The sequence below is a fragment of the Acanthopagrus latus genome, chromosome 19 (genome assembly GCF_904848185.1).
Source record: "Acanthopagrus latus isolate v.2019 chromosome 19, fAcaLat1.1, whole genome shotgun sequence".
Taxonomy (NCBI): Eukaryota; Metazoa; Chordata; class Actinopteri; order Spariformes; family Sparidae; genus Acanthopagrus; species Acanthopagrus latus.
This window is the reverse complement of record NC_051057.1, coordinates 22,130,301-22,147,925: the sequence shown is the minus strand read 5'-3', so window position 1 is coordinate 22,147,925 and position 17,625 is coordinate 22,130,301. Positions and strand designations below refer to the sequence as shown.

Below are 17,625 nucleotides of genomic sequence, written 5' to 3'. Positions count from 1 at the left end.
AAGGCTCTGGTTCGTCCAGCTTGAACAGAGATCAAGTGTCTGAGTGCCTAGAAAGCTTCTTGAAAATGGTTGAAAAGTGTTGAACTACTCCCTCTTCCTCTCCTCCAGCTCGCCATGACTCACCCCAGTCACCACCTCAACTTTGGCATGAATCCCGATCACGCCCGCAACTCCCTCTCCAACTGCGGCATCCGCCAGCCGAAGTACGGAGACAGGAAGGTCCACCACATGTACATGAGGAAGAAAGGTGGGTAACTTTCACTTTCTCTCTCCACGCCTCGTTTCGTCTTGACCACTCGGTCTGTCACGGCCCCTGACCTCTCCGCCCGTGGGGGATTTGTTTTTCAGGAATCAACACATTGATTAACATCATGTCTCGTCTGGGGCAGGATGACCCCTCCCCTTCGAGGTAAGCTGCCTGCGGGCACATATCTGTTCATGCTATCACTGACCACGGGAGCAATCAAAGGGGCGATTCTTGTGATTAATACACCCGGCAGGCCCGCTGACAAGAAAATTAACTTTAACTGTGCAAGGAAGGGATCTCTCGGGGGAAATGAAATGAGCTAATTTTAAGGGCAACGACTACTTATTATTGAACGTGAGCTGCTGTTTGCCTGAAGTGCATCTTTCTCCTAACTGGCCTCACATCTCCACCTCCCCCTCCGTCTCCTCACCCCCCCCTCTGCTGTCTCCTCCCCCTTCGTCCTGTCCAGGATCAATCACAACGAGAGACTGGAGTTCCTGGGCGATGCCGTCGTCGAGTTCCTCACCAGGTGAGAAAGCCGCTTGCACATCTTTGATGGACGCGAGCGCTAATTGAATCCGACTAAAACACGATCGGCCTTTTCTCTCCCACCCCCCCTCCGTTCCCTTCTCACCCTCTCACTCCACTTCTCCCTCGCTTTCATTGTCTGTCCACGTCTGTCACAACCACACTCCTCTCCATACTTTTCGCCCATTCAAGTCAGTGATTTACTGGTAATTGGAACTGGGATGTAATTTTTTTTTTATCCCCCTCTCTGTTTCCCCCCTCTTTTATTTTTTTTCAACGGCCTGAAATTCTCCATGACAACTTGCAATTAGCTGTCTGGCGTTGCTGTCTCGAATGCCGTTCTGTGTTATTGACTCCCAGGTGAGTGCAGGCGTTGCTGCCCGGCACTTACATAAGCACAGCGCTAATTATACATAGCTATTATTAATCTTGAGAGAGGGTGCCCACCTACCTGCTGCACCTCTACCTCCTCCTCGGAGTGGATATTACTTGAAGAAAACGATAGAGTGTGTGCCCCCTCGCTCTCTTTCTCTCTCTTATACTCTCATAGGTTGCAGAAAGGAAGAATAGATTCTTTCTTTTCTTTTTTTTAATCTGACTTCCATTTGCCCAACTTCCACTACCAAAATCTAATTCCTAACCCTCGATGCTAACACTTCCACATCAGTGAACATTCAGGAGCAGGATTTAAACCTTAATGGGAACTGACGCCGGGTTACACAGGACACTGCTCCAGCTCCTTATGCAGCAGGAGCAGTGTTACAAAGAAGGTGGTTAGCCTCTGTTTCTCCGGATATCTCTGGGCATGTTTCGCCACTTTCTCCACCCCCCTCCTCCTTCTTCTTCCTCTGCCTTCCTTCTTTGATTGTTAGCGTCTGACGAGACATGCTTGGCCTGCGCGCTGGCCCTCTGAATTATTTATCAGCCTCTTGTCCAGTTAAATGGGTACAGCGGATCCAGCCAACTGCCTTGTGCGCCCTCCAGTGCGCGCTGCCCTTGGAGGCTATCTGTGCCTGTGCTGTCCAGCCAGCAGAATATTTTGCACATTTGAATAGACCCAACACAGGGAGCCAGTGTTGAACAGAGGGGGGTCATAGGATGTATTTTATTTTTTTTTAAGGGTCAGCAGATGATGTAAATAAAAAAAAAAAAAAGTCCACTAGCAATATTTTTTGATCCTGGGTCTGTGAAAAGTAAATAATTCATTAGAGCGAGTTCTGAAAGTCCAGGTAAGTGTTTGAATTAGTAGAAATATGTAAAGATGAAGTCAACATTGCTTTGGGTTTTTTTTTTTTTTTCCCGCTCACGAGGAAAATGGAGAAGAGCGAGAAGCTGAGAGTTCACTTTGATGTCGAGCTCGGTCTGAGAGGTCGATAGTTCACTTTTTGAAGGCTGTTTTCTTGCGAATCAGCCAATCTGCTCCTGATTAATAAACCGAGCTGCGAACCTGGAGACCGCCGTGGCCGCCCAGTTGGCCGCTTCTCTCTGACTGACACCTCTGCCAGCGAACCAAGTGTCTCCGCTCTAATTATTTTTCATTACGCTAAGTGCTTTTTATTAATTCCAAGTGCTTTGTTTTCACACCAAGATCACAATACCCTGACAAATAGACCTCTCGTGGATTTGGAAAAAAAAAAAAAAAAACCCAGAACGCCACCTGCTTTCCTCCCGTTGCATTGATTAGAAATGACTGAATTAAATGGCCTGTTTTAATTCAAATGAAATCAAATGATACGCCGCGGTTAGGGAGACGCTGGACCGTAATGAAAATGGAACCTGCTCGCCCGGAACCCAGCTGTGGAACCACTGAAGCGTCCGCCGTCATTTCTGGGTTCCAGCGCCGACCTGGAAAGTGCTGGAAATGTCTGAAAAATTAATTGGTTGGTCTTGAAAAATGTAGTCAGCACAGGATGACGCAACATGAAACAAATGTCTTCAACTGTCTTAATGGCTTTAAGTATTGATTAATTTCATCGTCCATTATTTTCTTGACCAGGCGAAGAGTTTAAGTTCAGTTTTTAATTATTTCAAGTTCAATTCATTAAGAAATTGTACATTTATTGTTGATTAAACTTCCGTTAATAGTTAAATCAGTTAACAAACCATTTATTAAGCAATTGTTTATTGAAAGTCTGTCACTGATATTTATTATACTTTGTAAATGGTTAACAAATACTGTGTAGTTCATCTTTAAACTTATTTGGACAAGTGTTATTAAAGTTGCAACTTTACAATATTATAACCTTCAAGACCATGTTTGGGGCGTCCAGTTCTCCAGTATTTGTTTATTTTTTACAACCAGTTAACATAAAGTGCCATATATCATTTTTTTCAGAAGAATCTTAGAGAGTTTCAGTCTGACTGGCAGTCACAGTTTGGTGTTTCTGTACTGTGAACTCGGACAGAACCGCAGGTTTAGATGCAATTTGGATGTTTTAGACTTCCGCATGAGTTTTTTGTCTCCATCTAAACTTTCCTAAGCCATTTGTAATCCTGTATTTTTATCTACTGAACATGTAGATGTGTCCAAGTGACTGTTAACATCTTGACTTCTGACCCCACTGGTCTAATTTGTCTTAATTTCTCCGTCCACAGCGTCCACTTGTACTACCTGTTCCCCAGTCTGGAGGAGGGCGGCCTGGCCACGTACAGAACAGCCATCGTACAGAACCAGCACTTAGCCATGCTGGCCAAGGTAAACCCACCTCCAGCTCGTAATGAGTGCGCAGGTCAGAGCAGTGGAGGGTCTGCGAGCTGACAGGAGGACATGCGTGAGACGGTGTTATTGTTTTCTGTCTTGCTGTTATGACTTTGCCTCTTTCTAAGGGGGCGCTGGGGAGAACACTAATTTTGTCTTTCTGCCATCCCCACTCGTTTTTTTTTTTGTTTTTTTTCCTTGCCCCCTCAGGTTTGTAATTGGAGTTAAAAGGTTGTTGTTTTGGAGGACTAGACTAGTGCGGCAGGGGTCCCTGTGGGCCCCTAGAGGTCTTCCCGAAACACTCTCCAGCTCCTGTTATCGCTAGGCCCCCTTTGCTTCCCCTCGTCTCTCTCTCTCACTCTCCTGGCAGCGTTGTACAGCCAAGCTTCACTCACTGGCACGTTTGTAAAGAACACAACAATAATCGTCCCGTGATGTGGAGAAAGCAATTAAAAACTTCAATCTTTCATGTTGCTCCCCGCTGAATACAAAGATGCAGCCGCCCGAATCTGCATTAGTGCTGTGTAGCAGTTTGGCTTGTTTCAATTTGCCGCTCGCGGTAAAGTGAGTGTGATACAGTGTTCGACGTTGCCAAGTTGTTTACCAGGCTCCTCTAAAGCCGTCTGCTCAAGAACACTCGCAATTATCTTTCAAAAAATATCTTCAGCGAGCAACGGCACAATCCGCCACTTCACTTGGAAGGCTTAAAAGTCAGAACGCTTTCCCTCTGAGTTGGAGTATTTATGAATTGTGATTTAATTTGTGTGTGCAATCACGGGGGGTGGGATACCACCAACAGTTATCAGGCGTAATTAAATAGCACCCTGACTGTTTTTTGCTGGGGTATTTCGTCTGTGGTGCGCTGCCAGTAAAGCCAAGTCGGGCTACTCTTTGAGTTGGCGCAGGGAAAATAGTCGCAGAAAGTTTTCCCTGACCCGCAGTCCCACACAGCGCTTGTTTACATTAGATGCAAACTAAGCATTACGTTGTTTTTTTATTATTATTATTGTTTATTTCATTGATGTCCTGCTGCATCCTTGCAGTGCTGTATCAAACCCTGGAGGTTGAACAATATAACTTGCTCCATTGGGTCAATTAGTTTCAACTTTCTCATCACATATTTTTTCAAGCAGGTCATCTTTGGTCCACTGAAGTCCATTTGCGCGGTTCAGTTGACATAAACTGTCTCAGCGGTGCTTCACAGGCCCACATCAGCAATTGTTCCTGCAGCAGCCCGAACTCCTCACAACATATTAAAACATGGAGAAACTTTTTTTTTTTTTTGGAAAAGGCAGAGCACCTTATTAATCCCACTGGGAAATTACACTGTGAGAAGTGTAAAGTCACATAAATCATGGAACAAATGACGCAAAGACACTGGAGGAGGTGCTGGAGAGGAGAAAGACGGTTAATAGAAACATATAAATAACAATAAACAACTAGAATAAAAGAAAGTGTATAGTAGATCCTGGCTGATACACAGATATATTCATGATCCTTCAAATGTGGTTAAAAAGATATTCTTAATGTCTATAATGACACTACGCAGTGCACTGAAACTGTCAACTTCCCTGCTGATATTATCACCAGATATGGGGAAATGTGATATTATATTGTGATATTATTACTGATAATAATAGATAATAACATGAAACAAAATGTACTTTAATTGGCTTAATATCATGGTATCTTCATACTCTGGTACAGTAGGTGGTGGAATGCACCTTTACAGTTGTTCAACAACGGGAGGAAGTAAAATGCAACAATATGTCCCACAAATCGTAATTAATAAGAATATTAATCATACATTTCAGCCTTAGTTGCCCCTCAGATGTGCACAAACTACAGGTTAAGATCATCTTTTTGAAATACTAAAATATAGAAATATCAGCTTTGAGAAGCAGATAATTATCTTGTTTTCCGTATCAGCATCTCCAGTCAAGAGATTAATTGCTCTGTTGTTTCTATCTTATCCTATTCTCTCCTTTTGTTTTTGAAATTTCATGAACTTTTAAATCATTTATTTGGAATTAACTATTTATCTCTGCTTTTCTTTATGTCTTTTTTAAAAAATTTTTTTGCTGCTTTAACATCCAAAATCTCCTCTAAAGCACTTCATGAAAACTCGAACTGGGTGAAAAACAAAAAAACCCATCAATTATGTGGATTTTATAACTAAGTAGGTAAAGACGAGTATAAAAACAAGTAGAACGAGTCTGGTTAGTTCAAGTTCAGGCTTTAAAACCAGGAAAAGACAGCACTTACGTCATATCATTGTATTAAAGAATCCAAAATAGACGATATGAAGTGTAATTTCGTCCAGATTGTATTGCTAGTGGATAATATTCTGCTCAGCGATGTATAAGCAAGGTTTTGGACTCACACACAGACACACACAGGTAGATGCATGTTGAATAGAGGTGTTTCACAGTATCATGCGACAGAGATGAGTAGTCGCAGCTTTACTGTAACTCCCAGTGTAATAAATACAATATCGGCTCTTCTCAGCTGCAGTTTCAAGTCGCTTCTCTGTTGTTCACACTTACAGCACTAATGTCTAAACCAGTGAAATAAGTCCCTATGTTTCAGACAGAAACGAAGGTCACCACTGTTTCTATTCCATCAATTTATCTCGGGATTATCTGCCGTGTCTGTGTTTGTGTGTGTGTCTGTGTTTGTGCGACAGTGTGATTATGTGCATGTTTGTGTGAACATTTTTCCTCCTGTGTCGGCTTAGTGCATCATGCCACAGCTGGACAACACATGGGCACATCTGTCAGTGCCATGAAGTAGAACCTTTTCCAGCAAGGGCAGGCAATCTTTTTCATTTCCCTCGAGTTTTTTTGGCCCCCTTTTCTTTTCTTTTTTCTTTTTTTTCTGTAGAGAGCCTATGAAAATGTGCAACACCAAAAAATGCTATTACTTTTTTTTTTTTTTTCCAAGAGGCTATTACTGAGGTGTCGGTGGCAGCACACTGATATGAATGTTTGTCTTGTCTTTTTTTCTTTTTTTTTCTTTTTTTTACAGAAACTGGAGTTGGATCGCTTCATGCTTTACGCTCACGGACCCGATCTGTGCCGGGAGTCGGACCTGCGACACGCCATGGCCAACTGCTTTGAGGCTCTTATCGGTGAGGTTTCCCACGAGACTGAGATTGAAAGCTGGGATGACGGTTTTACTGGAGAGCACGAAAAAGAAAAAAGGGAAAAAAAAAAAAGGAATTGCATTTTGAGTGAACTAAATATGTAAATCTATTCCCTAAAAGGATAGATTTACATATACTGAAAACAAATGCTGTCTCTCCACTCTTACAAACACAACACAGAAATTAGCAGGGGGTTTAATACTGTTTCAGAGAGGAGGGCTGATTTGCTGGACTTTGCAGCAGCGTGAAAGTCTTGGTAACGCTTCTATGCATAAATGTGTTTTTTAACCCCGTGAAAACAGACCTACCGTGGGCGGCCCCTCAACTGGCCGTGGGAGACTGTTGTTGACGTGATCCTGCTTAAATCAATCTAAATTATAAAAAAAACGCAAAAAAACCCAAAACATAATAACTACAGCATTCTTTTTTTTGTAGGAGGAGGCAAAAGGCTTTTTTTTTTTTGTCTCTTGCCTAATCGCGTTATACGTGCATGATGACATCATTATGTCACGAGACGTGAGGTGCAAGAAGTCGGAACAAAGAGCGGAGGCGCCAGCGGACTCCCACGAAAACGGTCGCAGGAGTTCGCTGTTGGCGTGATCCTGTTTTGAATTGATCTGAAAACAAAAACCATAATAGCTACTGTTCATTCTTTATGCAGCAGCGAGCAAAAGGCTTTTGTTTTCGCCTAAATCACGTTATACATGCGTGGTGATGTCATTACGTCACGTGCAAGCAGTGCAAGACATTATGAGAGCATTTGGTCGCGCCAGGGAGGGAGAAAATTAAATTTTTTAACATAGTGTATTGTGCAGTTTTTTGAACGTAGTTTTTTTTTTTTAACATATTATATTTTGTAGTTTTTTGAACATAGGTCATTTTGTAGTTTTTCAACCAATATAGGCAGTGGCTGTCAGTTTCTTAATCTACGTGCCAACTTCACATGCTTTAAATAAAACTCTTTTAATGGTTTAGTTGTGTGTCTATGTGTGTTAAGCTGTGTAAATAGCTGCAGTGGATCTCCCATTAGGCCCTGGAAACATTACACAGCTTTATTGATCTCAGGAGATGTGGTTTGACCTCTGGCTGGACAGGCAATCCCCAGAGCGCCGCTCTGCTTTACCCACACCAAACACATCCATAAGCTTGCTATTCATCTCGCTAGCAGTTCACTGATAGAGTTTGTGCAGTGATTAGGACACCGGACTGGAAATCACACACACAAAGATACACACATATAAAATCTCATGGCATGAGCGGTCTCCCTCTCTCCATCCGACCCCATGGGCAGCGCTAAGCCGAGCCTCAGTCCTGGAGAGCTGCAGCGTCGGCAGCTTTCCTCATCTTATCACCATCTTGATTGAACCAGTTCAGCCATCTCTGCGCTCCCCTGATGATAGATACAGAAAGTGGGTGGCTTTAAAGAAATCTTCTCCTCGCTCCCCTTCCCCTCCCGCACCGAAACGACAGCGTGCAACGAGCGTTGGGGGGGGTGGGGGGGGGAGTACTGACTGGCACCGCGGCCCCCTGTCGGCCCCGGGGCCCCGTTCTTGTTACGGGTTCATTATCGGCAGAGACGGGAGTCATAATCTATTCTGTCCCGTGGCTGTCGACGCCTCATTGCTGCACACATCCGAGCAAGGCAGCGGGGCCGCGACACTGGATGCCTCCCTTTCCATCCCCCCCTCTCTCTCTCGTCTTCTATCACAAGTTTCAACTTAATAAAAGTGATGAATAAACAGATGCCGTTATAAAGGAACCTGTGAGCAAACTGCTGTCAGAGAAGCACCCTGTTGTGACGAGCTTTGGATTACTAACTCAGAAATATCACCGCAGACACACATGCTGAGGGGCAAAACATGCACACATACGCACAGATTCAAGTCACTTGCGCCGAAGATGCCGTCTGATGTTGCCTCTCTTCTTTCGCTGAGACTTTTGTCATCTTCATTTCAGTTTTTTTTTTAGCTCAAACGCCTCCTTTAAGACCTTGTCGTTGAGCAGTCTATCTGTCTCCACCCTCCCCTGTCTCTGACTTACTCTTTATGTCCCTCCATCTCTCACTGTTCCCCCCTCTGTGATCTAGAGTTTGGGTGTTATTAGGTGAAAGATGTGCCACGTAGATGATGAGTCATCCTGTCACTCTGTCATCCCCCCACACCTCCTCTCCTCCCTCTTCCTCACCCTCCAGCCCTCCCGACTCTCTCACCGCACTGAGCGTTTTTCTCCTTACAAGACAAACTCGGATCGCTCACACGTGCCGTAGGATGGTGCGAGGGGGCATACAGCCGCTGTCATTTCATCCTCACGCAGGCCTCTCCGTCTGACAGAGACGTCAAACCGCCACTTTCGCAAAAGCAGCAGGCACCACATCAACAGACGTACACTTCCGCAGATGTGTCGCTGCCTCGTTGTCTGTAGGTACCGTCATCTTTTTTTGATTTTCTTTTTCTGTTCCAACACGTTTTTTTTTTTTTAGTTTTTTTCCCCCCTCTTCCTCCAGCGTGCACACGCGTGGAATTCAAATGCTTCTCTTTTCTGAAAGCTGTGATGGAATATGACATGCTCATAATATTTCCAAGGCCCTGGCAGATAGCTCTCACGGCTTACTATGCATGTTTTCTGACCTTTGTTTTATTTGTTTCTTTGCCACGGTGACCGTTGAACCTGGGCTTTGTTGGAAATGGCAGATAATCTCCTGCTTTGCATGGGCAAAGCTTTCCCTCCGCAGAGCCGAGAATGTGTCTATCTCCTAACCCTGAGGCAGGGCCATTCTCTTGCTCGAGACGGAGACAGAAAGAAAGGGAGAGAGCTGGAGAGGGAGGAAGAATGGAGGGAGAGCAGTAGAGGAATGGAAAGCAAAGGCATCTGCAATGCAAATGGGTGCCCTGCAACCCTGAATAATTCAAAGTGTTGAATGGAAATCTTGCTTTTCTGATCCCCTGTCATTAACTTCTGCCGGAGTGGGCCATTCTCATTTGGGCTCTTTTGGCCCGTGCACCTCCCATTCTGTACCACCTCCTCCTCCTCCTCCTCCTCCCCCCTTCTCTCTCGCTCTCTCTCACCCTCTCCCGCCTGTACTTTCACTCTTGCCCACTTTACCTCTCCGTCTTTAGGGAAAAAAAAAAAAAAAAAAAAAAACACTTTCTCCCTCTGCGTATTCATAGAAACTCCACCCGCCTGTTGCCCTCCCGTTTCCCTCTCAGGTCCTCTTCACTGATAAGACACGTCGCTTCCTTCCTAGCGAACAGTTTGAAAAGAATTGAGAGAAGAAGAAAAGAGGCCCCACTCTGTTTTTATGGCCCTAATTTCCTTGTACAGTTGATCTGTGGATTATACGCTGCCAGCAGCCATGGGGGATACAGATGGTGAACCTTTGTGAGGGCCCTCTCTAAGCTCTTCCTATTAAAAGAACGGAGAGAAAGGATTATCTCTCACTTGCTGAATATCAGATTCATACACAATGCAGCCGGTGTATTCATTGAGCGAGTACTGCTCCCTTTGTTAATTGCTGCACTGGTAGCAGTGGTGGAGTTGGTTTCTCTCGTGCACCCTCTTTTTTTTTTTGTTTTTTTTTTTGTTTCTCCGTCTCACCCCCCCCCTCGCTTTAAACGTCTCTATTTTTTGTCTTTTTTGAAAAGTAAGATGTTTGATGTTTCGACGCACTCAGCCTGCTTTTGTCTTCGCCGCGGTGAAAAAAATAATAATTCTATTTTCCTGTTTCTGGTTTTAGTTTATTTTTTTTGCCCTTAATGTGTTGCTCTCTGTGTCCGTCTGCTGCTTCAGCCCCCATTGAGCTGAGAGGGAGCGGCTTAATATATTATTTGATGGATTAGAGCCTGAGCGTTTTTGAATAATTCATTCTAGGTTATTAATGTGACTGTCAGCCGCTGGTGTTTCATATGCCCCTGACTCTGGGTTTTTATTGGTCACTGAAAGCCCACAGACATTGGAATTCTATTCCTAAACATAACACTGTACAGTCGGCATGGCTGTCTGAATTAGACTTGTGACAGATGTGGAGATTCATTAGTGGCTGGCCGTCTCTGGCCGTGACTGATATTCTCTCTGCAGAACTGGGTGAAAACTTTGTATGCACGCTCTGTTCTCTCTGACCTATATCAAATGGAAAAGGTGAAACTTGTAGTTTATCAGTTTTGGACCTGGACTCCATTTGGTTCCATTTTTAAGGTAGAGGGAGCACCGAGAGTTATTCATCTTAGTGTCTTAACAAAAGGCAAAGGACTGCGTGAAGACGATGATTTCTGAAATAACAAATAGGTAATCTACCTTGAAACAAGTTAAGATTTAGTGCACAGAACTTTAACCTCTTTCACACTGGACCAAAAACACACTAACATGTGGCTTTTGACTTCAACCTGTACAGTCGGCATTCGGCAGTCGTCACGGGTGTTTATTGGCCACAGTTCTGATCTGTTTTCAGGCACAATTATATGACAAGTGTCTGAAAAAGAGACAGAAGCAAAGGATATTGAGAAGGTAACCACCGCTTTGTTCTCGAAGGCCTCCTCGTCAGTACCTGATCCACGACCGCCGCCTGATTGAACACGTGCAGCTCTCAACTGACATTAGAAAGAAGCAAGATGTCTCACTAATTAGCCGCTTCCATCTTTCTAAAAGTGTCTAATTCAGAATGATATTGATGAAAATCTTTTTTTTACATCATCTGAATTTAGTCTGACAATAAATGATTGCTGTTTTTTTTTTTTTTTTTGTACTGTTCCCTGTCATGATGACGAATCTGACCCACAAGGAACAACAGACAAAACGGCAAACCGGTTTCCTGGTGGTTGTTGGATTGATTATCATAAATTTCCTCTGCTCAAGGGTCCAGTTAGTGAGAAAGCTGATTTTTGAGTCTAATTCCCAACTAGTCAGATATTGAGGCTTTGGGTTTGTAGGTCGAGCCACCATCGCAAAGCGTCAGTGTTTGATGAGTTGGGAATGAGTCACAAAACTAAATTTTCTTACTAATTGGACCTATAAACAGCCTTGGTTACAACTTTTTTGGTGAAATTGGGGTATTTATGTGCTCGTCTCCTAGCAATGAGAAAGGAGTCTTTTGCCTATTTTTAGAGGATTTACCTGCATTTGAAAAACTCTTGTAGTAAGAGTTCCAAAATAAGGAGCTGATTCAATGCATTCACTACATTATATACTGAATTCAGATACAATTGCTGTTGGAATCCAGTTTTTAATATGAAGATATTAGGTTTTGTAGGAGCTTGTGAATCAGTCACATTTTCCTGGAATTTTGTAATGTGTAAAGTCGTCCAGTTCACGCTCATATCCAGTCAAATCCAGAGTCCCAGTGTTAATGCATGTATTCTAGGCAGGATTCCCTCCCTCGTAGGCTTCACACATTTTTTATACTGGCCTCTCTGCCTGAGTCGACAACTCAGTGGTTTGAATGTGCCGGCGCTTTGAGACTGCTGAGTGATTTGGCCAGCGCATGATGTTACTGCGAGATGAGCTGAGGAGAGATGCTAGCATGTAATTGCCGGTTGAGTCTGCAGCGGCGGCGGCGGCGTCTTTGTGGTCTCTGTGCATTCAGGGCGTCAGCTGCAACTCTGCAGGCTGATGGGGTGCACTGCGAAGCCCAGATCTCCGTTTAATGATTGCGGCAAGTTGTGCGATTGATTGGATTGCTTTGGGGCACACTTTTTTTTTTTTTGCATGGACAGCCGCCTTGTCAAGAGTGTTCTCGTAAGAATTAACTGCATATCTGGGTTTTCTTCATCCAGGGCCTTTGATTGACACCAAAGGTGTTGCTTTGAGATTTTTAATACCTTTTATAAATCTCTTGAGGCTCTCCTGGTTTTTCTCTCCCTCCCCCCTCCCCCACCCTCTCCTGCCTCTTGGAAGAAGTTTTAAAAAATCTAATAAGAAGCAGAAACTTTGAGATCTCTGACGTCTTTGAGGCCTCCATTTGAGGAACTCTGCAAATCTGCTGTGTCATCAAAACATGATGAAAACTGCCTCCCGGCCTCAGCCACACCCCCGCCCACCCCCACCCAGCCTCGGTGTTCACACACATGAATGCGTTATGGGTGATGGTTGAAAGACATTCAAAACTTGATCCTGGGAGGGAGCCGTTATCCTCCCACAGCTGGTCTCCAGAGGAATCATCTGCTGCAGAACTGAGGTCCACATTATGGTAAAACCACAAATCTCAGAGCTGATGCTTAGTGGAAAACATCCGCTCGCCTCTCCAGAGCCTCCTGCGGTCAGCCTCAGTGAGACGTTCAGCATGAGATTACAGAGGCCTCGCTTACTGATGCACATCTGCAAGGAGTTTAGTGGGATGTTGTGTTTGTGGACGACTTCAAGCAGACTAAAGATTTATACGTAATGATTTATAAGCGTATTGTGATCAGATGTTCGATGGCTCGTAAGCATCACAGGGAAAAACAACCCACAGTGACGGGTCCAAAATTCACAAGCTACTTTGATTATTTCACCACTCAGCTGCATTTTTGTATTAGTGAAGACCCTCCAAATGAATGAGAGCCTGTTACTTGCCAAAGTGGCTGCGAGGGTGAGACAAAGTTGTCAGGCTTAATCAAATTTTACGAACATTTGGGCAATGGCTGCTAGTAATTTCCCACTCTGTTTAGAAGTAAAGGGCATGCGAGGCAGATAGAGTGGGTGTGCATTTGTGTTTGTCTTTGTGCGAGGTGGTTTGTTTGTATTTTTTTTTTCTTTTCTTTATGGCTTTGGTAATATAGTCCGCATCTTCACTGTTTGTGTGTGTGTGTGTGTGTGTGTGTGTGTGTGTGTGTGTGTGTGTGTGTAAATGGCCTGTTAGCCATCTGAAAGCAGTTTCCCTCCCCAGATGATGAATCCCTCATATGTTTTTGATGTCGTCCATGAAAGCAGTTTGCGCATTTAGACTTGCAACCGCACCGCGCCCCATTTCCACTGGCTCATTTATGCACATAATAAAAACCGCTGCACGATTGTATACCCAATTTGCCAGGTGGTTATTGCTTTCTAAATTGAATGAGCCACCCTAAGTGTGATGGCTGGAAGTTGTACGGAGCTTAAAGGCACCATGATAGTTCCACTGATTTTAGTAGAAACAGTAGACGAGCAAAACAACAAGACACACAAAGGGAGAGTTGACTCGGGCGAAGGAGCTGACTGCTGTAGCCGAATGAGCTGGAGACGCTGCATATCATTCCCGTAGAGAGAAAAATTTGGGATACTTGTTCTTTGCTTGCTGTGACAGCAGCTTCTCTCTTGCAATTTGGGACCAATCCTCTATTGAATTTCTTTCTTTGTGCCTTATCTTTTGTGTGTTTGTGTTTGTGTGTGTGTGTGTGTGTGTGTGTTGCGTATGCACAGGCAGTATGAAATGTGTTTTCATTTTTTTTTTCCCCTCCGCCCTCACAATTCAAGTTGGATTCACCACATTCTGTGTGTTGTGTGGACATCTGCACAGATAAGTCGCACCAAAGAGTGTGTGGGCGAGCGACAAAGAGGACATTATACTTTGGTCCGCACTGTCCGTGAATAGGTTTCAGCATGAAGTGCTCGGGTCTGTATGTGCGCTTCTGCATGTTTGTCAGGCGTATTCATATACAGCCATGTGACACAGGCTCAGCCTGCCACTCTAAATTCAAGTTTGATGTTTATGTGACCTTGACCGGTTCCATCTCAGCACAGTGGTGCAGCCATATTTTTATCCCCTCCTCCTCCTCCTCCTCCTCCTGCGCTGTGACAAGAGGGGGAGGTGGATCTGCACCAAACCCTGAGGTCATTTCGCCGCCAAAAAGCAATAAAAATGCACTCCTACTTTTAATAAAGCAATTATAACTCATTGCCGAGTTCAATTAATTTTAAGTTTTCCATTAGGAGAGAAGTCTGAAATTGCCCGAGAATTGCTTGAAATTTTTTTACACCAGAAATGCAGTGGTGGTGGTGGTGGAGTGTCGCGCTTTTTCACGGTTACATCAAATTTCTATGGGTGGAGGTTGGAGGACTCGTTTTCCTGTTTTCACTAAAGCATGTTCCAGCAAATACTCTGGTTTGCACACAGTTCCTGGATTAAATGTGTCTTCATTCATTATTCGTTTCTGAATTTTCTGAGGGTTTTTTTCTTTGTGTGTGTGTGTGTTGTGTTTTATTTTCAGGCGCTGTGTATTTAGAAGGCGGCTTGGAGGAGTCACGGCAGCTCTTTGGTCGACTGCTCTTCAATGGCGAGGTAAGTGACAGTTTATTACTCGAGTCTAATTTGGATTCTGTCCTTTGCCACCGAACGAGATGTGTATGTGCATGTGTCTCTCTTTCATGTGTATGCACTCATCTCGTCTTAGAGAGGAGCTGTGGACACACTAGACAAGATTTTCCTATTTTCGGTCTGTGCAAGACAAACTGTAACATTTTCGCCAATCTGGTCTCTTTTATTCGCTCAAACCCACACACTGCATGTTTTGGCAAAGTACCACACATTGCACGATATTGAGGCCTTGCCAGTCTCAGAACCTGAGATCTCACAATGCTCGCTCTACCCTCGCAATACGTATGACTAGCCGCTTATTGTGTGTGCACTGATATGCACAAAGATAAAACAATATAACTGAGACAAAAGAAAAATCTGGATGAAGCCGTAGCTTGGCTTCTGTGTTTTGCAAAAATGAACTGGAGGTGTTGAACATTGCGGTTTGCCAGTCTCCAGCAGGACACCTGCTATTGTGTGCGCGTGTGTGTGTGTGTGTGTGTGTGTCTGTGATCAGCAGGCATGCATAATTGATGAATGAATCAGTATTTGCATTTATCCTGGCAAGATATGTTATGAATCAATTAAAAAGACTTGCAGCCCGTCTAGTATTTAGCAGCAGGCCTGGTTCTAATTGGCCGTGGAGGGTTTTCGTCTCGGTTTCGTTTGGTGACTCCCACACACTCCAGGACACACGGCGAGATCTATTGAACATCAACAACTGGTAGTCTTTGAGAGACCAGATCAGAAGCTTCAGGACTAAATCTTCGAAAACCCCCACACACCACAAAACATCCCCCCGAAGTTAAGCGTTACTGGTGAGAACCCCTCCTGAAACACAAATCTGAAAGAGTGGTTTATACTCTTGATTCTTCACTAGTGTTTTTTTAAGTGACAAAAACATTTGGCCCAGTTTACCGTAAGTCTCCTCCGCTGTCCGACCAGCTATTGTGTGAGAGCGCTGACGGTACAGTATCTGCCTCTGTGTGTGAAGAGCTGAGGCGTCCTCGATTCTGTTTCACTGTCATCCTCCGGCCGTGAAAGTTGACAGCAGTTATCCAGTTGTCAGAAAAATAGAGATCTTTATTTGTATGATGAAAGAATCCCGTTAAAAATAAAAAAAAGTTGAGATTTTGGAGCTGTCGAACAGACACAGATTTGAAAAGAAAACTACTAAATCTGAAGTTGTGGAATAATTCGATACAGTGCTTAAAACTGCAGTCAACACACTGCATAGATAAAGTGAAACAGGCACTAACAAACATGTCTTCTCATTACAAAAGATCCCTGCTGTTGCTTGTTTCCGTGATAGTCCAGTTGATGGTGGGATATGGAGCATGGGCGTTTTGTTTCTGCAGGGAGACAACAGATGAGAAGGGAAAGTTAGGCGTGCTTATGACAGGATTTCCAGATGGAGTACGCAAGAACAATGAGTAAAGACAAAAGACAAAGACAGCGTGTATTAGAAGTAAATTTCAAAAGGAAGCTGAGTAGACAATGAGAGTGACATCAGCTGCAGAATTGTTCAAACTGTGGTCAGTCTCAGATGAAATCATCTATATTTGATGATTGATTTAGTAATAATAACCCATCAGACCTTCCAACTTAAGTAATTGGCAAGATCTTAAAAATCAATGCTATAGTCTTAATGGAAGTGTTGTAAAAACGAAGGCCAAATATGTGATTTATTCTCTTTTGTTCTACTTTAAAGTGTCTCATCAGCATTTTTGAATCCACTGGACTGCTGGAGTGTGAGCTTTGTTCAAAAAAAAAAAATAACACAAGAAATTAAATTGGTCAATACGAAAAGTAATAAAGCTGAAATCATTTTCTCCAAAAACTTTGTGCACCTTTAAAGATCTTTAAAGTTTAATCAGAATTTAAGTCATCTGTCTGGTAGATTTTTTTCAGAATACCAAATTATTTCATTCACAGAGTCAAACTGTACCTACGTATATTTAGAAAACCCAACATGGCCGCGGGTCAAACACAGTATTTCCTCCATTTTCCCGTGATGACAAGTATTTCTTAATCTAGGAGGTAACACCTGTTGTTATAATGAGATATAATGAGATCAGTTTGTAGTGGTCATAGGGAGAAATTATGAGAAACTCCACCTGAAACATCTGTTGGGAGAAAGTGGAACTTTGAAAACTGTCAGTCATATAAAACGTAATGATCGGCACGGTTAACACTCGCAGCATATTGGTTAATAAAATGTCTTCACAACAAATCCAGGCTGCTTTTTATTAAGTTTACCTGCATATCTGAAGAAGTCATGCTTCACACTGATATTTGAACACTTTGTGACTACCAAGAACTTTTGTGATTCCCCTGATGATTATAAATGACCTGACTAGAGAAGAGAATGCACCTTTTAATATAGTTATTAGCTACATTAGCTTGGAGTTGTAGGAGATCTGCATTGACTGGTTTTGGTAAAATTGGATCACATTTCATGGAAAAGACAGATCTGGTTTTCTGTGCATCAGTGTTCAGATGGACTGTTTTACTTTTTTCTTAAACTAACTGGTAACTGCCGATAAATGTAGCTGCTGTTCACCAGTTAGCCGTGCAGCTAACAGCCCAGTTATCTGTCTCTGCCCCGGGACTGGGAACTCAAACAACTAGGGGAGTTGTCGGTATTTACACGTCAATCGCTTTCGACCCACCGTGAGCAGGATGTTTTCAAAGCCGGGGGCAGAAGAGGCAGCTGACAGATATTCCCAGGAGAAGCTGTCCAAGCCAGAAGTTTGAGTGATTTT

At 43.5% G+C, this 17,625-nt stretch overlaps 1 protein-coding gene across 3 annotated transcripts in view; it reads left to right on the top strand.

The window, feature by feature from the left end:
• The window catches only part of drosha (drosha ribonuclease III), a 97,347-nt gene that overhangs the window by 43,474 nt on the left and 36,248 nt on the right, over positions 1 to 17,625 (top strand). For all 3 annotated transcript variants that reach the window (XM_037079406.1, XM_037079407.1, XM_037079408.1), the window contains exons 18-23: positions 109 to 247; positions 349 to 409; positions 717 to 776; positions 3,371 to 3,470; positions 6,501 to 6,603; positions 14,775 to 14,845. In XM_037079406.1, the coding sequence (XP_036935301.1) occupies positions 109 to 247; positions 349 to 409; positions 717 to 776; positions 3,371 to 3,470; positions 6,501 to 6,603; positions 14,775 to 14,845 (534 nt within the window). The remainder of the gene's footprint in view (positions 1 to 108; positions 248 to 348; positions 410 to 716; positions 777 to 3,370; positions 3,471 to 6,500; positions 6,604 to 14,774; positions 14,846 to 17,625) is intronic.